The sequence below is a fragment of the Eucyclogobius newberryi genome, unplaced genomic scaffold, assembly GCF_026437365.1.
Source record: "Eucyclogobius newberryi isolate DKJ021-1_F unplaced genomic scaffold, fEucNew1.0.hap1 SCAF_6, whole genome shotgun sequence".
Taxonomy (NCBI): Eukaryota; Metazoa; Chordata; class Actinopteri; order Gobiiformes; family Gobiidae; genus Eucyclogobius; species Eucyclogobius newberryi.
The window spans coordinates 20,896,135-20,920,437 of NW_027316278.1; the positions used below are offsets into that span (position 1 = coordinate 20,896,135).

Sequence of the window (24,303 nt, forward strand, 5' to 3'; positions counted from 1 at the left end):
TCGCAGGGCCAACACAGAGACATAGACATTACAGACAGTTCACGCTCACATTCATTCACTAGGGCCAATTTAGAGTCACCAATTTTGCCTAACACATTAATTATTCATATTCTAACCAAATGTATGTTTTGGTAGTATTTTTGACCATTTGATTGGCTTTAATTTGCCATTAGCCAGGGCTGGACTGGATCGGGTCTGGATCGGCCCACACAGTGTTGCGATCACGGCTATCTAAATAGATAACTTGTAATATAAAAGTATTAAACTACCAGCTCATACTATCAATGAGCTCAGCTAAACATATTATTAGTTTATATTAAATTCAAATGTTACTGGGGGGATTTGGTCCAAAACAGGCCTGCTTTTCTTTTTGAGAGCATTTTAGATCGCAAACTTGCTATTATCTATGGTCTGTTGTAGAAAATGTTACACAGTGTATTGTTGCTAATGCTTTTAACAAGTATTTCATTTATTTGTCTGTTTATTTGTTTATAGGTTCAAACTATATTATTGATTATAATTACGATGACTTCAAATCTTAAATTAAATTATTTAAGTTTTAATACTACACAAAACATTATATAATATGATACGTTTCCCTCTTGTTTACTTACTTTTATGTTTTGTATTGCCTTGATTTTCTATTGTGAAGCACTTTGATTGATTGATTGATTGATTGATTGATTGATTGATTGATTGATTGACGTTAGTACCCTTAAAGTTTGGCCACTTTTTTTTGCACTGTATAGAAGTGAATGTCTTTCTTCAATGAGCTAAAAATATTCAGAACTGAAGTAAAATAAAAAGTGGTGTGAAAAATGGGCAGTTATGGCAGCAAGAGCTGAAACATTTCACTGTGCTGATAGTGAGCTTCAGCGTAGTGAGATACAGGAGCACATTTTCCACATTCTTCCTCTTCATCAAATGCCATCCATTTTCTAACACAGATTCCACTACTACTAAATCTGTATGGCGCTTTTGCAGAGTAGCCCTGATATCCTTAAATACTTTGATCAGGCAGGGGATAACGAGTTGTGGTTGAATGTCACAAGAGGTGAATACTTCCTGACCCGTGCATGCTTATTGGCATACATGCATCTGAATGTGCCTGTTAATTAACAGCATAAAGCGCAACATCAAATTCTGGAAACAGTATGGAATTCAAAATAATGAATGTCTTTTTTTTGGGGTCCACTCCACTGTGGCACCTGATTTTCGCTGCGGTCTCCCAAGGACATTGAAAAGTAGCGGTTGGTATTTCTGACCAAAGTCCATTATGAGGATAGTGCGCTCAATGCGCTGGAGAAGTGACATTTGCATACAAGTGACACACAGCATATAAAACCAAGGTTAACCCTTACTATGCCACATGTGTTTTTTTTGTAAATAATGGCCCAATGTGAATCTTAGAGAGTAGTAACTTACAATCATCATGTATACATTTGTAGGCTTGTTATATTGTGTTTGAAAAGTGTTTGTGTTGAAAAATAATAAATACTAAGAATAATATTAAGAATAAAAATAATCAATACATCTTTAATCCTTTCAAAGTACTGAAAACTTCCCAAAAACTAAAGCCAGGATATAATGGAGTACATGTTATGTGTGCCCAAAGAATAATAGAATAGATTAAAGTTTGTAGCATCAGATTACAAAAATTCTCATTTAGGTTGAAGCCCGAAAGCACAACACAATTGATGATTTTACAAACAGAGTTAGTTTTAGAAAATCAAAACCCTCCTTCTTGCCAAAACCTTGAAGAGCCACACAAGTTGTCTAAAGGTTGCCTTTAAACACGAAGCTGAAACCTTTGAATAAAGGGACAGCACCAATAACAGGCACATGTGTCGGCTCTACAAAACAGGAAAGGTCTGGACAGGAGGACACTGGACAAACTGCTCCCCATCAATGACAATTCTAATTGTTATGCTGGACAGTAATGCACCAAAATATAATAGTTTGAAAATAACATTTTAATTATTTCACCAATTGCCACAAATCCTACTTGTATTAGTGAACTAGTAAAACTGAGGCTGGAATGATTACGGTATTTGTTTACACAGCCTTAAAATTTCAATATTCATGTTTTTACTTTGCTGGTTTCATTAAAATGAACAGTATTCATAATGTTTATATCAGTACCAGGCAGTGGTAAATTTGTTGTTGATTTCTTCACAATATTCTTGTACAACAGCACAGTCCCAGAACACATGATAATGCTATTCCTTTTGCAAACACAAGATTTTTAGCCAGATTTTTAGTGCTCCTCGTAAATGATTATTTGTCATGGCACTACTCATGTCTGTGGGCTCAGCACCATTCTGTTGTTAAGACTTGTTAAGTCACAGCTCCAAAACCTCAAATGTTCCAACATGATTGTTTGGAGTAACGCTTACGATCCAGTTTACCACAGCCAAGCGACAGGTCCAAAATGTCAGAAAAAACAGACACCAATCTGGAGTTTGGGCCAACATTTTTCATTTCACCTCTACAACAACTGTAACGCTCAGTCCACCTCTGGTAAAGCTTTTGTGGCCAAACAATTGCCACAAAACACATGATGTGTGTTTTACTTGGGCACTCAAACAGCCCATATTTACGCATATATTGTTAGCAGTATTAGCAGCAGCAGCTAAGAGGTCTGAAGTACATTACTCTGTTGTTCAAAGCTTTCTCTATGTAGTATGCTGGACATGTATGTAAGTATGAGTCACACACCATATTTCTGATGTATGTGTGCAACATATAGCTGATGTTTGGATGTATGACGTGACAAGTTCATTAAAACAAAAGTTCACGACTGCTGAGAAGGTCGATTTAACCTCCTGCTGCAGGAATACACATCAAAGGGATTCATTTGGCACAGAAGGTAACTAGCTGCTTACACACATTCAAGATCCAACATTAAGAAAATAACTATTTTTTACAAAGCAATATCCATTCCTATTTTAACACTCGCTATGTAAAATGTCTCATTTAAATGTGCACTGTACACTGTTACTAACATTACTTTCAAAGAATTGTGAAATTGTTACTGCAATGAAATATTATCCAATGGAAGTGTTGTTGACTATGCTATTGTATTTCAAATGAAATTTGTTTTTAATTGCAATGGATCCGGGTGACTGCACTACTTTCAGCAAATGGATCCATTTAAATACATTTCAATTCAATTTATTTCTGTAACGCCCAAAATCACAAAAGCAGTTGCCTCGGATGGCGACAGTGAAAAACAGATTAAACAATCTGTTTTAAACAAATACAAATACACAAATAGATTGAAAGATAGATATAGGCCCAGAGCGATATATAGATAGATATAAGTCTAGACTAGGTTGTTTGTTTGTAAGTTTGTGAGATGTGAACTTTTGCCTCGAACAACGATGAGCCTTGTAACAGTTGGTCAACTACAACATACAGCGCTACAGGCACAACTTAGAGCTCATTCAAGAAAGGGCAAGAACAGCCTTTTGGGGCTGAAGAAACACACTGTCTAGAAACACACTGTCTATCCTTTCAGGCAGTTCAATATGTTTTGGTGACCAGCATCCGCTTGAGTTCTCTCTCTTCCTCTCTCTCTCCTCCCTCTCTCCCTCTTGGTCTTTTTTCCTCCAGAGCAAACACGCCAATGTCATCCTCAATTATTTCCCGCCATTATTGGCTCGAGCCTTCCAGAATGGAAAAGATCGAGACATTGTTCTTGCCATGGTTTCTTATTATAGTTTTTCATGGTAAAATTTTGCCACAACTCGGGCATTTTTGACCCCCTGAACATTGATGAATGTCACACATGGGACATAGACGCGATCGGCCCAAACTCCAATAAAATGAAGGCTGCGAGAACGCCCGTCGAAACAGTGCCGACTAGTTCAAAAAAGAAAAAACATGAAACTTTGGCCTAGGCACATGAAACTTGGGACAGTGATAGAGCTACCTTTGACCTCTGACCTTTGACGAGTAAAACACACCTGGCAGCATCGATCTATGATAAACAGGAAGTCAACCACGCAGCAGAAAACATGGACAGGCGGGAAGGCGGTCGCTCGGGAAGGCGAGAGCCATCATCGCCGCTCCGCGGCTTTAATTATTATTACTATTATAACACCTTGTTTTAAACATGTTGCATTTATTGAGTCATTTTTGACATTTTGAGTGAATGTATAATCCCCTTTATATTTACGGTAAAGGTTGTGTTGATTTTTGTTAATCCTTTCATAATACTGTCTCCTAGTATATAGAGTAAATATTGTGTTACTTCCCCCACTCCGTAATCCCTTTATGAGAGAGCTACAGCATAGCCTCGTCTTCATCTGATTCTCTCTCTCACTTTCACCCACAGCTTATTCCTCTTATTCCTACAGGACAAAACACATCACGCACTAACACATACAACAAACAGATAAGTATTCGTTATAATACTTCATTCTTAGCATTTCCCTCATCAAGAAGGCCCAGCAGAGGATGTACTTCCTGCGGCAGCTGAAGAAGGCAAAGCTGCCAGTGCAGATGATGGTACAGTTCTACACGGCCATCATCGAGTCCATCCTCACCTCCTCCATCACCGTGTGGTACGCTGGAGCCACAGCCAGGGACAAACAGAGACTACAGCGCATTGTGCCTCTGCTCAGAAGGTGATCAGCCGCAGACTTCCATCTCTGCAGGACCTGTACGTCTCCAGGGCTCTGGGACGAGCAGGTCGGCTCATAGCCGACCCTTCTCACCCTGGACACGGACTAGTTGAGCCACTCCCCTCAGGCAGGAGACCACTCCCCTCAGGCAGGAGGCCACTCCCCTCAGGCAGGAGACCACTCCCCTCAGGCAGGAGACCACTCCCCTCAGGAGTGGCAGGAGGCTACGGTCCATCCGGACCAGAACCTCCCGTCATAAGAACAATTTCTTTCCCTCTGCTGTTGGACTCATAAACACTTCCTAAGCACTTTGCACTCACTGCACTGTTCACTTTTATTGCACTACATACTTTAGTTTATGTAAATATCATGTCTATTTTTAACTTTACTTACCTATTTTTAATATCCGGTAGCTGTTCATTGTCCATTGTTTTTGTGTTCATTGTTCAGTGTTTGATTCCTATGTTCGTGAATCCTGTTCATTGACAAATGGCAATAAAGCTTATTCTGATTCTGATTCATATTTTGGAATAAAATGTCTGACAATATAGCTGATGCATTCATCGTTTTAAAAAATAATATCTATTCTATTATATAAGTTATATAAGCTATTATATAAGTTAGTAATGTATTAAGACAGAAAGCTTGATAGTGTATGATGGGGACACCTTTGCATCTTTTGAGTTCCTGTGAACTAAATGTAAAATTCCAAATAACCATCTGTTCCGTAACCTGCAAATCCGCCACCTATTTCAGAACCAGTTTCCCCACTACCCTAATCAACCACAAGAAGCAGGAATTGATCATTGATTAAATCTACATTGGAATGAAAAATATTGCAACCATCTCTTTTAAAGAAATATAGGAATGTGGTTTGACAACAGTAATCTCTGACAGCCCGTTGGAACAAATAAAGAAATGTGTACAAAGGTAATCAATCTGTGCCAGACATACAATTCAAAGTGCGATACAGGGCTCAACTTTCCAACAGCAAGCGGCTGACACCTGTCCAGGATGCACTCTCCAGCAGAACAGATATGGATAAGGATGGAGAGTGTGTGATGTAAAAAGAAAAAAACTAGCACACCTGTTGAAATATGAAACCCTTATATAAGTCTACTGACCCTACCATAAACCACACATATGAAGTCCACAGATCAGTTTGTTTGATGAGGGAGCTGTGAACTCAACTCTTCTTTGCAGTTGTCAAATTATTACCGTACATAAAGCCAATTTTGTGAAGGAGGAATGGAAAAGAGAATATTTTTTTTAATTTACTCTTTGAAAATGAACTCATTAACTTTTGGAAAAAAATCTAATATTAAGAGATTTAAAGCACAACTTGTAATGATACATTATTTTCAGTCAAACATAAACATAAAGTTTGACCAGTTCTGTGTGCGAGTCACTGTCATGTCTTTGCAGTTTATACAATTTCTGAACTATGTTGTACATTTTATTATCATTTTGTTACCACATAGCTGAGGTTCCAGGAAGCCATGAACCACACATATATTAAGTACGCATGTTATTGTTCATTTGAGGAGGGAGCTGTGATCTCAACGCTGAAACAGGAATAGACCAGAGAGAACACAGGAGATAAACAAAGTACAAAAGAAATGTCCCATTTAGTGAGTCAAGTGAGTCAAATTGGACCATTTTCAGATTAAGTCCAAATGTAATTTCTTTTTGTCCATTTCCTGTACGTCAATGGTAATGTTGGTCCAGTCCTTGGTTGTTGGCACAGTTTGTGTCATACCATTTTTTGTGCTGGTCTTTTCCCTGCTCCCTGTATACTCCAAATATATACATTTATTGTGTCCATAGCAGGAATTTTGAGGCCCAAATACATAGTTCTGAAATTGAGTGGGATGGCGATGTCAAAAACAATCTGCAGTGCCTTCATTTCAGTCTGATATTTTTGAGCAACACAACAGTCCCAGAACACATGATAACAGTGGGCCCCCGGTCATACTTTTTACACCTAACATTTTTCATTCATGTTAATAGTGAACAGTTTAGTACGGTGCTATGAAAAAAATGTGACAAAACTATTATTCTGCCTGACTCAATTTTTGTAAAAAAAAATTCTCTGCCTGTTTTCTAAGTTTCCAAGCTAAGAATGTTGAGAATTTGTATCCACTTTCATAATATCTTTGTTTGGTGAAGAGCATTTTTAAAAAATATTTCAGGTCATTACTTTCACCGCTTATCTTTTTATTTCCCTGTAACAATTGAGGGTTCTTGTTTTTAGCAGGTTACATTTTTTTTCTGCCTATGTTTCTTTTTGGCCATCAAAACTGCCAGAGTTGCATTCCAGAGAATGGGTTCACCAATGTCATTTTCCTCTACACAAGTATCAATGTCATTTAACATTTCTGCTTGTGCTTTTTTAAGTAAGGGTCAATGAGCAGGCGAGCATTTAATCTCGATGTTTTTCACTTCTGTTCCAAATCTAAAGTGATGTAAATAGGGGCATGATCACTATAAGATCTATACAACAAAAAATGTTGTTACCTATCTGAAAATAAAAAATGTAGTCTATTCTAGTGTAGATCTTATGTGGATTGGAAAATATGTAAATCGGCAGACATTAAGATTAATCCCTCTCCAAATGTTTATTAACCCTACGTTATGGATTCATTTGAGAATTGTATTGTTTAAAGAGTTACAAGGACTTGGACTTCTGGTTATTGTGACAAAACAGATGAGCTAATCCTAGAGAAGACAAACGAGAGATGAGTAAACAGGGAAAACACAAGACAGGTAATGCTATGGGATCAAAACAATCAAAGCTGACGGTCCACGGCTCCATTCGAAAACTGCCGCCTCTCAAGCTAACGAGGCTAACATAAACCTCCTAATGCTACAAGGAGGAGAGGAGATAACCATGCAGCAGTTGGCCCCCATGATGGGTGAAATGAAATGCAGCATGACATGGCGTCACTGAGAGCAGTGTCCTGCGCAGCCTGATTCAACCAATTTGAATGCGACATAAGGAGCTGAAAGCAGGGGGAGGAAACAGAGCACGCATCAATTAAGCTGAACAGGGTATTTCAGACAATACAGATTATCTGAACACACTGAGGGTCGGGGTGTTGACGCTGCGGGAAGTGGTGTGTCCAGTTCTTTGAGGGGAATAAAACATGGAGCGACATGGGAGTTTTTTTAGGGGGCCCTTCATTGGGAATGGACTTCCCTCCTCTGCGATCATGTACAAGATCAGACTTTGGGTATGGTGCATGTCAGCATGAACCCTTTTGTTTTCTATTTTATCTTTTCATCCGTTTCCAGTTTCTGTGGTTCTTGTGTTTGTATGTTCTGTTCAATCAGAGAGCTTAAAAACATCAATGGCATAATCAAAACAATCAACCCGATGGCATCAGAAGTGTAACAAGTAGCATCCTTTAACATAAACGGCATATTGAACCCAATCAAACAATCAGAAATGTAAAAAAAAATCATGAAAGAAAAAGAACCCATTTAAATGATAAAATCACCTGTATGAGGAATAGTAGTTTATTATAACCAAATGTAGTGCATTTTTTATGTTCCATGTCGTTTAAATTGGTTTATTTTAGGTTTATAATGTCTATTTTAATCTTTTCTCATCTTTGTTAGAAGACTGTGACTGTTGGGCTCAATATGCCATTAAGGAATTAAAGATTTTTCACCGATTTGAGAACTCAAGCGACTGTCACCCCTCTACCCTCCTGTTATTTGGATGTAGGACGCCTACCAACAAACCTTGTGCGGAAGCAACAGCTCCGCTGCTACACATGCGTTTGTTTATTAGCACGATTGATCGCATCGCGTCTCTGCAGATTTCCGTCTCTTCTGAGCCATCTCCACCACAGTCTTTCTCTGTACGAAGACTTTCTTCTCTGTACTGAAGAAACTTGTAGCCTAACATTACTTATTTAGTGCAGATGAACATATTTTCTCTTGTATTTTTTAGTTTTGATACAATCCACACACACACACACACACACACACACACACCAGGCAGCAGAACATGGGGGAGATAAACCAATGAGAGCTCCACGTGCAGCTGAGCTGCGGCAAAATCACAGTGCTTCAACCCATATGCTGTGCTGCTGTGTGTCTGCACTATCAACTCTATGGATCTAATGTAAATAAATACTATAAGAACTTGTTTAGCCCTTGTGCTACCCTCAATCGTAGTGGACGGGTTGAAAACGTTTTTTATTTTTTTACTATGTATTTTTCAAAACGTAAAACAAACACACACACACACACACACACAAACACAAACACACACACACAAACACTAACACACACACACACACACACACAAACACAAACACACACACACAAACACACACACACAAACACTAACACACACACACACACACACACAAACACACACACAAACACTAACACACACACACACACACACACAAACACAAACACACACACACACACACACACAAACACAAACACACACACACAAACACTAACACACACACACACACACACACAAACACAAACACACACACACACACACAAACACAAACACACACACAAACACTAACACACACACACACACACACACAAACACAAACACACACACACAAACACACACACACAAACACTAACACACACACACACACACACAAACACAAACACACACACAAACACTAACACACACACACACACACACACAAACACAAACACACACACACACACACACACACAAACACACAAACAACATTTCATGTTGAGGTGGACTACTACAGACGCTCTTGGGTCATCCAGACCCAAAGATAGCACAAGGGCTATAGAACACTATAGTTTTTGAGGCGGTGGTGCTGAAAGTGAAAATGCGTATTGGACCTTTATTCTCTTTAAATTATGAGTTTAATCTCATTAATTTATGAGATTATTCTTGTTAATTAACGACATTATTCTCATAATAGTTAAAGGAGCTTGTCTCTATAATTGTCATGGATGTTATTACTTTGCAAGGATACAATATGTTAAGGAACAGAAACTTGCCTGTCCAGACAGGCTTCTGTCGGCGCTGCGGAACTCTTCATGTACTCCACCACATGCTTTTATTCCACTTTTCCTTATTTATGTATGGTGTGTGTTAGATTGTGGACCTTACTCTGGAACATTAAAGGCAAAGCATTAACATCACCATGGAGACAAGCACCGGAAAAGTTACATAGTGCACCTTTACTTTCAACAGGGGTATTATATCATCTAATCTTGGTTCAAAATTCTGTTCCAGGAAATGTGTTTTCAATAGCCAGTTTAATTTGTTACTGCTCTGGGGCAGGCCATTGTTGAATATTGCAATTAACAGAGAGAAGTGACAGGATAAAGCGGTCCTCACTTGTTTTCCGGCCAGTGCTATAGTCAATATTTGGTACCTGGGGAATTTGGAACACCGCAGATTGCCAGCAGTCGAATGACAAATGCCAATTGCTTGGGGGTTAGGAAAGGTTTTCATCTAAATGGAAATAAACAACAGGACAACGTCACATTAAGCAGTAGGTTGTGTTCACGTGAGATCACAACATTCTATAATCCTATTGCTGTGTTTCCGTTGACATCACAACATTCTAAAATATACAGCTACAAGAAACGTTAGTGCACATTTACAGGGGACATCTATATGTTTTTAAAAGTAAGTGGTTTTGTCTCAAAGCTGATGCTAACATCCAATAAATGTAATCAATGATGTTTAAATAACACCACAATCTGAACTATTGTGAAAAGGGCCTTTAATTGTATGGCTTTAAGTTTTTTCAATAATTTCTTAAATAATGACATCACTCTCTGAAGCTGAACAAATATTTCACATTGGTTTATGCTGACAGAGAAGATGCTGAAAGTTATGAACCATAAATGTCAACAAATCTACAATCTAACGTTTAACAGGAAATTTCACCATAGAATTCTGTCATTTTAGTATGATAACTTTTTTATTTTAATATTTTTTACGTTTTAATTAAACTTATATATTTAATAAAGAAATTAACCCTTGCTCTTAACAAATATTTTGTGTCATCTAGCTGAAACATGTTTCCTTTCTCTCAATGATATACCAGTGCTCACCCTTTTATAGGTCCTCAACCTTAGAAGAAATAGAACCATGCTATATATGTTCCACACGTATTGTGTGGTGAAAATGAAAGTCAATGCCACAGGAAATGTACATCTGTGCATGTGTGAGGTGAAGCAACTTATAAATCAAGTGCTGCTGCTGCGTTCCCACAAGTGAGTGGCATTTCAAAAAAGCACCAGAAGCTCTTAGTTTGACGCTAGAATACTTTGAGTCACTTCATTCGCATGTCATGGTTGCGCGAGTAATTTACTCTATAACAGAGATCTCCAGCCCTGTTTTGAGTAACTCGAAGGGAAACGTATCTAGATTTAGCAGTCTACTTTGATTCGTCACTTTCTAAATGCATTACAAGCAATTTCCCTCCCAAATCCATTATTTGTCATTTAGCTTTCAATCAAACAATTGTGCTGCTGTCTCAAGCAAGTTTGGTAACGGCACCGTGACCTGCAGCCATCCATGTGCAGCAGCATGAGCGACCCAAAGAAGCCAAAAACTTTTTATTCATGAATGTCAACAATAAGTGCGTGTGTCTGATCTGTAGAGCCAGCTTGTTGTGCGTAAGTCTCCTTTTCCTGTTTTCTCTTTACCACTGGGAGCAAGCAGCGAGCAGTGAGCTTGGTTAGGTTTGGAATCAGACTCAGGAAAAATGTGCGGGCGGATCTAGGCCACTGGGGAAAATGACAGCCACATAGTATTTTTCAGCTTCAAAATGTCTGTTATTTGATGACAATCAGCCTCATATTCACAGAGAAAGATGCAAAAAAGTGAATAAACGGAAGTGCAAACTGACGCCAACACACTCACTGAGGCGCCTGCCACAAAGTAAAACTTGTTCTTGCAAAAGACAGTATAATTACACAACATAACATAAAAAATAATTTTAGCAGTCCTGAGAAAAAACATTTGCAGCCTGAGAGTTACCTGGAGTCTGTCAGTCCACAAGAAGGAAGGAGAGAAAAGAGGTAAGAGAAAAATAATGATATGAAAACGTAGCTCACAGAGGCACAAAGGTTGGAGACCCCTGCTCCAGGTGGAGTAACTGCGACTGCAGTACAAGAGCTGCGTCTGGATGATGTCCGCTTTCAGCTGTATTTCCCAAATATTTACCAATAGGGTTAAATTTACTCACTGCAAATAGTCAACTTTAGACTTGAATAGGTGTAGAGGCACCAACCTTTTTTACATGGCCTTGACAAATCAGAATTCTGTGGCCCTATAGTACTTATTAACAATTATTTTCAGTGTACTTAATGTGCAGATAGACCTAGTAGTAATGACTACTGCAGATACTGTATGTTTGCCATGTCAATATCATCAATATTTAATTTTATTTGTCACCCCAAAGACAATTTCATATTAAAATCAGGTCCACACATATTTAGGCTACATAGAAGTTGGCTTATAATGAAATAAATAGATAATAAACAATATAATCTGTCTTGGGAACCAACAATTATGAATTCAGATCGTGTTTTTAGAGATACCTTATCACTGGTGATTCCCCATTAATGATGGAAGTCTCAACTGTGAACAACAGGGTTCAAACGTGGTAACCATGGAACTGCCTTGCGGAGGAGTTAAGTTGTGAGGAGTTAAAATGGACACAATGAAGTTTGGAGAAATGGATGAGAAGAACATTGACATCCAGGCTGTGCTTCGGAGCTTTATGTGGGCTTCAAGGAGATCCAATCCTTTTCAACAGAGCATAAACATGGCCAGTACAGACGTGTGCTCCATTTACACCATGTGGGGAAAAGTTAATCAAAGACAGCAGTCTGAATCCTGCCCTATGTCACCACCAGAACACGGCCCCTGATTGGTTGAAGCAACACAAACAGAAAGTTCAGATTTTCCAACTCTGGGGAATTGTCCGCTTCATTCGCCAAGCGCTTGGTGACAATGCAGCATGAGAGGAAGAGTGGAGCCTGTCACTTCATTACGTCTGTGTCAGGCAGTGTCTCTGTCATTGTCTTCAACTTGCAGACCACTGACGCTACAGGTACGTTCCATCACAGAACAGCCAGCCAACTAATCTGCTGCTTGTTTGGCTCAATTTGAATTATGAATGAATGTAAATATACTGTATATTCTCTATGCTACGGATGGATGGAGGTCTTTAATCCACCAAGCACGTTCTTACCTACACAAAGCAAGGAAAGTTTGATTATAGAGCACAATCCGTATAACATAACAGAACAAGTGCATTACAATCTCAATATAAACACAAATAAATATAACAGTAAGTATACAATTTACTTTGAAGAGAAAAGTGCAGACAAAATCATTCCAGTCATATGCAAAGCTAAACAGAACCAATTTAGGCTGGATTTGAATGATGTCTTCAGAAAGACTGTTTTAGCAGGATAAAACTCAGAGCAGATTCCCCATGTTTAGTCCTGACTCTGGCCCAAGCAGGAGGCCGGCCCCTGAGGTCCTCAGAATCCGACATGGTTAATATGCCGTATATTTCAGATATGTAACATTTCAGAGACCTACATGGACCGAGGACTAAGACAGGGTCGCAGGTGCGTCTCTTTGTGCACTCAAACAGGATCATTTACAGCTGCCAAGAATGGCAATGAGTAGATATTTAATGATACTGCTTCAAAGCTCCCCCGGCCTCACCACGGCAATTGTTTCATTTTAAATTGTACCCACTTGCAAATAGCTCACAGTTGAAATTGGTATAGCATTAAATGTATGACGCAAATTTGAATATGGTCAGCTTGGAAATTTGACAAAAACATTAGATTATCTATAGGTATATTGATTTTGTGGCTAAAGCTGATCTGATCTAATGACAGCACAATTTACACAATAAATGTAAGTGATCCCGAACTAGATTTACATTATTATTATTACACAGTCTTAATCTCTCACTCAATGATGAGATGGTCAACAATCTTTCTAGTTCAACAACATCACAAAGCTTTTAAAGGTCACACTTAAAACTCCAAACAAAAGATACCACGCAATGGCATGAGTGAATGGTAACATTTTGTAGTTATGGTCTACCTTCTAAGACTCTCAAAATGCTTTACATCAAGGAACCACTCACATGCAGATCGCACCACCAGCCTGCGGGTGAGTGGATCTGATCGCTCTGCCAATGATATCCATGTCGTGAGCAGGAATTGAACCACCCACCATTGGATCAGAGGACGAGCACTGTGATACTGTCGCAGCCAGGCAAGCATGACAACTCATCAATCCGTATTCTTTTTACAATTCCAGGCACGTTTTTCATGTGCTTGTATCAGAGCTGTTTGGGATTCAGATGTGTTTTTCTTCCCTCAGAGAGTTGCTCGTGCCCTTTTGTTTGCATGAGCTTTTGAACCGTCACTTACCACAGAGCAGACTTTGCAGTGGAGATAATTCCACCAAAGCCAACAGGGGTTTTCTTCTACCCTTCTGTTGTTGGTAACACTTTGATTTAATTAAGAATGTGCTCAAGCAGAGTATGGGACAAACTATACTTGCACGGTAGAACATTTCAGCATGAAGATTTGACAAGGCCGTAAAAACACAAAGCAAACAGCAAGAAACCTAAACCGGTAGTACAGTGTTTTGTCGTGGCAACAGAGGTTAGAAGTACAGAGCAGCATGAAGGGAAGGTTTGAGTGCTTTTCATGCTTTTCATTTTGAGTTTAGATCAGTGTGAAAAACCTCAAATAGAAGACATGAAATAATTAAAAATGAATGAATTAAAAGGTTATCGTCATGTTTCAGTGTGTTAAGAAGTCTGCCATTTACGGAATAAAGTTACTGACATTGCTCATCCTGTCCGAATCCAAACAGAAAATCTCAGATATAAAGACGTCCCCAGGTAAAACTAATCGCATTTGAATAGGGCTTTAAGGATATTGTTGAATAATAAATTGAAGTGAGACCAATCAGATTTGGTCAGTAGTGGCCGGATCACCCCTCCCCCAAATAACTATCTCTTGTACCAAGTTGTTATTCCACTGGAGCTGTGCAAAGAAACAAGGCTGAGGCTGAATATCACTATGTAATCCGCTGGCTTGTGCTTGCTTTCATTGGCATATTCTACTGCAGACATTTGTTCAAGAGAAAAACAGAAAGGAATAAATGGTATTTGAATTCCAATTGGATCAGCAGAATTGTAGTTTCTTCAGGATCAATTATTAAAACAACGGGATTTTAAAAAAAAGTTTGAAGATAGATTAAAGATTAAACAAAGAAACTCTCCAGGATGAATCAAGGACCAGTTCCCACAGTTCCATTCACACGGAACATCTACGTGGCTTCATAAGGTTTGTCCCCAAACAGAGTGATTCATATGCAAGGAAAAAGAAACAGTTGTCTATGCGGGTATAAATTGTGGCGAAAAATATATAAGTCGAGTGTTCCCACAGACAAGTGATTCATATGGTAGCACAGTGAGTGGGGGTGTCTTAGAGGCGGGAATTTTGCCCAAAAAATGTGCAATTTTTGCCATTCATATTTTCTTTCTCTTTCTGAGCACCGCTTTCTTGTCCAAGACTAAGTCTTATCTGGAGCAGCTGAATGTAAACAAATCTATGGCAAAGGAATAAAGGATGTTGCCATCACACTGAATGTGTTCAGATGTGTGTACAAAGATGTTCCCCATGCATAAGCATGCTGCAGGCGCGTTTTGTCTGGTTTTGTTACGGTTATTTTGAACAATACTAATGCAAGCCTATTTAAACCCGCCCCCTATCAATAGTGTTTACATTAGTACATGATTATTTAGTCATTACAAGCAGCATATACAAGTTAGAAATTACAAATCAGTTCAGCTTACAATGACCAATAGATACAATATTATTTTCAACACAATTTCTGGTTATTATTTATTTTCAAAAACCCTCCTCAACCCTGAACCTCAATTACTCCACATCTTCACCCCGCAAACCCACAAACAGAAACATCTCCTTGTGGTTCTCAAAGTCTGTGTTTTACCTTTCAATTTATAGCCCTCCTCTTGCTGACAGAAACACTAGTAAGTAGAAGATTATTTTCTATTTTAAGATTAGTATTAGGGTATGATAATTAATGAAATCATCAATATTCCATCTATCCATTTTCAGACATCACTCTCACAAACACACTCTCATTCATACACATACTTGGACACTGGAGGCAATGTGGGTGAAGTGTCTTGCCCAAGGACACAACGACAGCATACACAACTGCCCCCCTGTGTCACCTGGCATTACAGTGGTCTCCCACCCAAGTACTGACCAGGTCCAGGACCAGGCTGAGCTTCTGACCAGATGACATGGGTGTCGACACTAATACTCTTGAGTCCAAATATACTGATCATGATATCTAATAATCCACTGAACTAGTGGTCCCCACACTTTCCCCCCCAAGGACCAGTACTTAAGAAAATGCATACAAACAATCAAGACAATGGTCTTATTACTCATTAATGTGCACTTTAATTTCAGAGTAAAACATGATTGCTATGGGATTCCAGACTAGAATCAATGACTATAATGAATGAATGCCATGTTAACTAACTTTAACATGTCATTGTACCATATGTAACCCAAAGAGTGTACACACCCTTGTAATAAAACTATTTCACATGAGCCAGTCTGGTAACTTTTATATAGACGAACATGAAAGAAAATACCAATTGCAATGTATAATCTAACTGAGCAATCACAAAACCAAAATTAGTAATAAAATAAGCTTGTTGATCACAAACAAACCAAGCTGGACTGTACATGTAGTAACCCAAAGTGCTTGTACTGTGTAAAATACAAATGTGGTGTAGTGGATCTTTAATTGATACTGTATTCAGATAGTAAATGTCTAGGATAAATGAGACTGAAGGGTGCTGCTGAGACCTTAAGAGCCTTTAAGGTCTAAAGAGTCTTGTTGTCACGGTCACACCCCTTCTGTGTTTGTTCCCTCCCCTCCGGGCGTGGCAACCTGTGGCCTCCAGATCTCCTCACACCTGGCGGCAATCAGCAGTATAAGAGCCTAAGCTCCACAGCGAGTCCTGGCCAGTTTGTTTGACTCCAGTTAGCTTGACATTTTTGTCTAATTAACTTTTTTACAGAGCCAGCCGTTAGCCTGCTTGCCAACAACTTGCTAGTGATGGCAAGCAAGTACGTCAAGGCGTGCGTTATACATTTCCAATACTGTGTTGACACAGTATTGACACTGTGTTAGTGCACTCTAGAGCGCCATCTGGTGGTCTAAAAAGGTAGGCCCACTGCTTCTTAAGGAGCAACAAATAAGAGAAAACTCGATGAGAAGGTCGCTCAATCATAGTCATTAAGCAAATAAAGTAGGCTTTAATATTAATTCAATTCAATTTATTTTTGTAACAGTTCAGTTACAAAAACAGTAGTTGCCTCAGGGGACGACAGAGTATAAGTGTGTATAAGAAGTGACTCGAAATGATTAAAAATAATAATAGGAAAATAGGGCTTGCAGGGGTTATTTTTGTGAAAGACCAAAATTATTCCCCACTGAGGAACCAGCAAATATCACCAATGAACCACAAAACAAACAGAAAATACCAGACTTGATTCTTGCGCTGCAGCTTCAGAGGCGTTTCTGACACAAGCAACACCAAACGATACTGTAGATGTGTTTGTCACATGACTTAAAGTGACACACAGACTGAACGCTTGTTTATGCGTCCCCGTCAAATCCATGCAGACGTCCCCGTCACGCACAACGGCTGATTATAAAGGTTGTGGCTCTTGTCGTGTATGTGCGGCAAGCTTTCTGTCTGGCTGCTGTGTGTGTCGGGGAGGTCTGCATCTAGATACTAGACACTGCCTGAGACAGGCGTCACTTTCAGTGCTCGACATGTGTCGACGCCTCGATTCGTTTGGCCCTTCACTACAACACTGTTACTTACCAGCTCATCTAAGTCAGTCCTGGTCTCCAGCCTTTACCAATTGACCTTAAATCCACTTGAATTGTTGAATGTCTGCTTTTTTTGTCCTCTACTAATTGTGACACTTGCAGAAATCTGAGTCACGCCTCCTCCTCTCCTCCAGTTCACCATGTAAGGACAATACAAAGTGAGTTATGAGAATGTGATTTACCTAAACACGAGTCGATAATTAGCCGGTTTGATTGACACACAAGACCAAGAGGGAGGGGCAGAGAGTCGCTGCTGGCGGGCGGGTGTGGACGGGGTATGTGTGGGCAGAGGAAGACTGGTCTGTGCCTATGAACGCAGGGTCTCCAGCTTCTGCTAAAATAAAACAAAATGAGCCAGCACCTCCATGTGTTTTCATTGTTTTTGAAATGACAAACATTAACATGAATACAAAACTTCCTCCTAATTCCCCTCAAAAGCAGTAAGTGATTAAATGAGTTATAGTAAAGAGATCCAAATATCGGTACATACGGTACTTTTAGACCCCATTTTGTATGTATGCACCATTTAAGGGGATAAAGGTCCCTGAATGAGACCTTTATCCCCTTAAACCCAGTCACCATGATCAGCATTTATTTACACCTGAAAAAAAGATAGGTATATAGCATCTATCTATGCATTGCACCACAGTAAGCCAACAGCCCCAAACTCAGGCAGGCTCACCTTCAGTGAGCTTGCAATCAGTGATGGGGGTGGCTGCACAACTGACATGTAAAGGAGGGTACCACAGTTACAGGTCGTATGATCCCTCCTTCACTGGAACTCCTCCAGGTTTCTACGCTTTTTTCCCAAAGAGGTTTTTTTTGTAGTTTTTCCTGGCCGAGAAGGAGAGTCTAAGGACAGAGGACCCTGGGACATCGTCCCTCGCCACCACAGACATTGTCTGACTTCATCGCCACCACAGACATTGTCTGACTCCATCGCCACCACAGACATTGTTGATTCATTTCTCCCTGTGGCCCTCAGAGGCAACTGTTGTTGTGATTTTGGGCCTTACAAAAATAAATTGATTTGATTTGATTTGATATAAGGATGTCAGGGTTACCAGCATGTCTATTTTTATAAATGGAGCTCATTGAGAGAAAAAGGAAGGTGGACACCACATGCCTCGCGTGTCCCTCCTATTCGCAGAGGATGTTGACCTTTTTAACACTTCCAGCTGAGAAGTGAACTATGTGCATTAGTTAAATTTAGACCCAAACCATTGAAGGGGATTCTTACTGTATTCATGTTATTCATGTCCTCTTAGACAATGAGAGTGACATTCAAAGATTTCAAATATGACAAACTGCATAAGTGTGGGTATGTTTGTTGGTTGGTTGTTTGTATCATATTTTAAAGGCGCAATGGATGATTTTTCGGCGATTTGAGAACGCAGGCGGAAGTGCGCATGCGCACTCCCCCGTGCGGACTGATACAACACACACGTGCGTTTGTTAATTAGCGCAACGGATCGCATCGCATCTCTCGTCTCCCGTAGATTTCTGTCCACTTCTGCGTCAGCTCGAACTGTCTTTCTCCGTCTTCATTTTGCCCCGTACACTGAGGGAACTATATTATGATAGATCCATGCGCTTAGGCACGCGGAAACGTGGGGACGAGCCTGACGCGGCTGCAGGTGAGCGATAGGTGCGTTTTATGATTGATACGTGGCAGGACAAATGATTTATCCACGCCACGAGGAAATATGATAAAAAATTGCTGAAAAATCGTCCATTCCACCTTTAAGAATAATTTGGGGCACCAGCCATTAATTTAAGGATTTAACCATTTTATAATCAAATATCTAAATTAATTAATATATAAAAAAAATATTTTGCTTGTTAATCTGAAGGTTTGTGAGAACGTAACCATGACATTGACCCATTTTCTGGAACTGAATGAACACTTTACCAAATGTGGTTTATGAAGATTTATTGACCAAATAATGAAACCGATAAATATAAATTTGTAATATGCAAATGAGTCGATAACAGATGGAGATTCTAGACATGATTGTTCTAGATCTATCTCGTTAATGAGGAGATGGACCTGTGTGAGTCCGAGAGCCTGCGTGTTGCCTCCAGGGTTCACTCAGGGGTCACACTGCAGCTTGGTCCACACGCTGGGCAGGGCACAGTCAGGACAGTGTCAGGCTGAAGAGACACCGGATCAGGTCCAGTGATCTGTATTCTCCTAAGTCATTCCTCAGATAAAAAGGGCTGTTGCACTTATTCACCGATGAGGCTGTCTGAAGAGACTGTCCTGGATCCAAGTTTTGTTGTAGACTTTAAAAAGTTGCAAAAAGGTCCTTGGCTTGAGTTTGAATGATGCAGTTTAATCATGGCTAAAATGGGCACATCATTCTTATTTATGGGAGAGAAAAGTGAACTGTCTCTCCGGAATGTTCTGTGTTCCGTAGGTTAGCTTAGCATTGCTAAGCCAGAGATGTGCCCTCATCTCGTCTTCTCTCCTCTCTCTGACTGACCCCTGTGGGGGTTGGATTTTGGTGCCATTGTTCAACCAATCAGCATGCATGCTGAGTCAGAGCTGATCAGAGAAAAAGATCGGGAATAATGCAGCCATTGTTTAGCATTAACATTAGGCCACATAGTTACAAAAGTAATATTGTTCACAAGACAAGCTATAAAACACACAAAAATCTTGTGGGCAGAGTTTGCAATGGTATAGCGTATAAAGCATAGTCTTTTTAGCTTTTGTCTCTGGAGAGACAAAAATCCAAAAGTAGTCGCTTGATGGAAAAAGTTTTCCAACGTTCAAAGCGTGAAGTTTCTCTTTCTGCAGGGACGGCATAAATCTCCAGCACCATAGTTCATCCTTACTCCTTACTTAAACCGGGCCCTTCTCCCTTGCCCTCTGCACTACATACCACAGTACACCATTGGAAGGATATAGTGCAAAGGATAAGGGCCTATTTGGGAAAGGGACAAATCTTTCTGAATTTGGCAGAATGTAATCTCTATCCTTTGATATGAGCGAACAAAAAGACTCTAATCACAACCAAAATCAAAGCAGAGGTCAATATATGAGACCAGCTGACCTCTGAAAGGCAATAGATAAATATTTTCTATTCTATGTTCTTTTCTAACATTTTCTTTGGTTTTGTATAAATACAAAACCAAAGAAAATGTATTATTTACCGTGTAATAACATTTTTTGTTGAGTCCAAAATTACAACAGACGTGGCTTCGCAGGAATGATGATGATGATGATGATGATGGTTATTATTCATTCATTATTATTACTATTATTATTAGAAAAAATTCTAATGAAAATCTGGCTGTATTTCTAACTAAAGAGCTAGTTTGTGTAATGAAGTGAGCTGTGAAGTGAGACTAGCAGGTCCATTTTGCCCCAACATTATGAATGGCAGTTTAGCTCAGCAAGATAAGCATTTGCCTTCTGCGCGTTAGGGGTTTGAAATCAGCTCCTGCTAGTTTGTTGTTTTGTTTTGCGTGCAAATGTTACCCACTAAATAGTCCTTAAAAGTTACCTAACGCTACTTTAGGACAGAACTTTAAATTTCCTTGTTTCTGGCATACCAAAAATGGAGTCAGACGTCAACACTGGCACCAAGTTATTGGCCGAAACTTTATTTGCAGCTGGTTTTCAATTTTCCTTATGTCTCTCGTAGACATATTCAAGATTTATCACATAAATAAAAGCTGTGGAATGTATCCAAAAGCCAGAGGGCACCGCCTCTTCATAACAAGTGGAAGTGTAGATGAACTTGTTGATTACCGAGAGGAGAAAGCACATTGGTTTTATGGACAAAAAATAGGGCAAGAAGAGGGCAGAGGAGCAAAAAGGGCATGTACCCAGCTAGCTGAGCAGCTGAATTTATGAAATGTTGCAGTACTGGTGGGAAAGATACAAGAATCTGAATATGTTCATTGTCCATGTTTCATTGCAGTGTTGGCCATCAAACATTCAATCAAAATGTGCCATATCATAGTGATCATGATTTAAAAGCCCTCTAGCCATTACCAAATTGACTCGCAAACTCAGCGTAGATGGAATGTGTAAATTGGTTTGATCATATAGTGTCCAGTTTGCGTTATGTTAATTTCTGTACCTGTTTGCTGATGATCCACAGAGGCCTCATTGTCCTGTAGCAGAGCTGACCTTCGATAAACCACATGCACCCTTCCATGGTCCTCCAGCTCCTGAGCCCCTCTCTCTAATGGCTCTATGAAGTACTCATCTGAATCTGTGCGGATCATCCCAGCCTGAAACACAGGAGTAAAGGGTCAGAAAGGACAAACAAGTACAAACTGCTGCTTTATCACAGGCCGTTTTGGGTGTGATTTTGTCATTTTGAGTTACTGCAATATGTTTATTTTTTTTGTGTAATCCATTACTGAGAAAATACTTGAAATGATCTTACATTTACTGACAAAATACTGTTGCCAGGTAGCCACGGCTTGTAGCTGCGTTGTGGAGATGTTTCCAATCATATTATTGGTGGTAAGCCATTTGAGCCAGTTTAACAGACTCATTTGTTGTTCACCTAGATTTTAATTTCTTTACTGAAACATAAACGCCCATATTGGATTAAATCATACAATATCCAATATCAGCTCAATCAATTAAATTAAATTGGCATGTCATATGAAGGAAAAGGGAATATGAAAAAAGCAGCATCATAAGCATTTTCGTTGTTACATAACTGCATTATGTTTTTGATTGAAAGTAATCACTACACAAGTCAGACACACAGTTTCCTTTTTTTGTATGAAAGTAACAAATATATATAGTCCTTATGCCTTCAATGCAGCTGGGACAATCTTTCGGGCATATCCATATTGCAACAAATCAATACATTTCTGCAAAGAATCTTGCCTATGGTATGTTCTTATTGCAATTACATGCTTATTTCCCAACAAGTCACAGGACGTAATTGCCCATTGCTACACAATGTTAACAATACATTGACACTAAATTGTTTTCTGAAGGCTTCCTGCACCTCACAGATTGTGTGCAATCACTAGATAGTCATGTCTACTTTGGAACGGATAAAAGACCAGGTAACTCTCTAAATGTGGCTCTCATTTCAGACAAATGATGGACCAAGACCTGGTGGCATGTTCAAGGCAGACAAAATGGCATATCAAGCACCACAATATTGGATTATGTACTGCAGCTAACATTTAACTTTAACCCAGGCCAGGGTCTTTTCTGTAATTGTTATGCACCTTTTCTGCCAGGGTTCAAGCGGCACCAAAGGCCCTTTAATTATGAATGTAAAGTTATATACAGTAGCTTGCAAAAGTATTCGTACCACATTTAGTCACGTCATGACCACAACCTTAAATAAATTGTATCAGCATTTTTTGTGAAAGAGTAACACAAAGTGGCACACAATTGTGAAGTGGGAAGAAAATTGCACACAATTTACAGGTCAACAATAAAAAAAACTGAAAAGCGCAGCGTACAAAAGTCTTCAGCCTCTTTTGAGTGCAACCCATCGCTGTCAGTAGTTACCTGATGATTGCTGAAGGATTGAATGTAGATTTAATGATTAAACATGATTAAATGAGTTCACTTGTGTGTAATCTAATCTCAGTATACAGTAAATGCAGATGTTCTGTGAAGTCCTGTTCTGTGAATGTTGGGGAGCAACCAGCATTATGTAGTCCAAGGAACACACCAGACAGGTCAGAGGTGAAGTGGTGGAGAAGTCTCAAGCAGAGTTGGGATAGAAATAGACTGCACTGTTCTGCCGACAATTGCCTTTAAAATCTCTGTTTCACCCGCAAAACAATACAAGACGAAGAGCAAAACATTGTGAGGGATGAGGAAACACGCCAAAAACAAGAAAGGTAAGCTAAAGAATCTAAGCTGTCGGACTGTAACCATGGCAAAGAACAGACCCTCTCACAAGCTAATGATGCTAATGCTAAGATAACTCCTGAAGAGACACACAAAAACTGGAGTTGCGGCTCCCCCTTTTCGGTTCCGCCTACTTTTTCCTCTTTTATTCCACAGATCAGCACTTCCGTTGTAATCACACTTCCTGTCCAGCGGAAACTGTTGGTTTAAATGTAGAATGAGGGAAAAGTCTTGCTGCTGAAACATGCTTTAAATTAGATTCATCTGTGTGAAATGTCCAATGTTCATGAGACAACAATGCACCGATTCCCTGGGTGGCCAAAAAACGTCTTTCTAATCTGTGTATAAGACATTTCTCTCGAGGTCGGCTGCTCTATGTTAACTAATAGAACCAGAAGAAGGATTACACCGTTTGGCGGCGCCCAGCCGGGCTTCCGGAATAAGGCACATAGAGCGAGCACATAGCCTTGGACGCAAAAGATGAGAAGCTGATAATCCACAAGGCCTGATAATGAGGCTTCCTAACCACCATGTGAAGGAGAGCGTCATGAAGCCTGTCAAAGTTAAAGGAGACCGCCATGACAAAGGCAAGAGGGTGTTCTTCACACGGAACTGAACAGCAGCCATAGATGGCTCCACCAACATGGGGCCTGTGAGTTCAAGGATCACATTATGAGACATTTCTGTTTGTTGGTTTCTTTTAGAAAGTTATGATTTTAGCGCAATCGATTTTTGACATCTGACTTTACTACATCTTATAAAGCATAACTGTGTTATGAAGCTGCTAAACAGAAAGATATCCCTCATCCTTTAAATACGTATCTTTCTTTTTGCTTATTTTAGGTCGTAAT

The 24,303-nt window shown here is 39.5% G+C and overlaps 1 protein-coding gene across 1 annotated transcript in view; it reads right to left on the bottom strand.

Annotated features, from left to right (window-relative positions):
- The window catches only part of adamts3 (ADAM metallopeptidase with thrombospondin type 1 motif, 3), a 117,749-nt gene that overhangs the window by 65,675 nt on the left and 27,771 nt on the right, over positions 1–24,303 (bottom strand). The window contains exon 4 of the mRNA XM_072433876.1: positions 21,696–21,849. Coding sequence (XP_072289977.1) covers positions 21,696–21,849 — 154 coding nt within the window. The remainder of the gene's footprint in view (positions 1–21,695; positions 21,850–24,303) is intronic.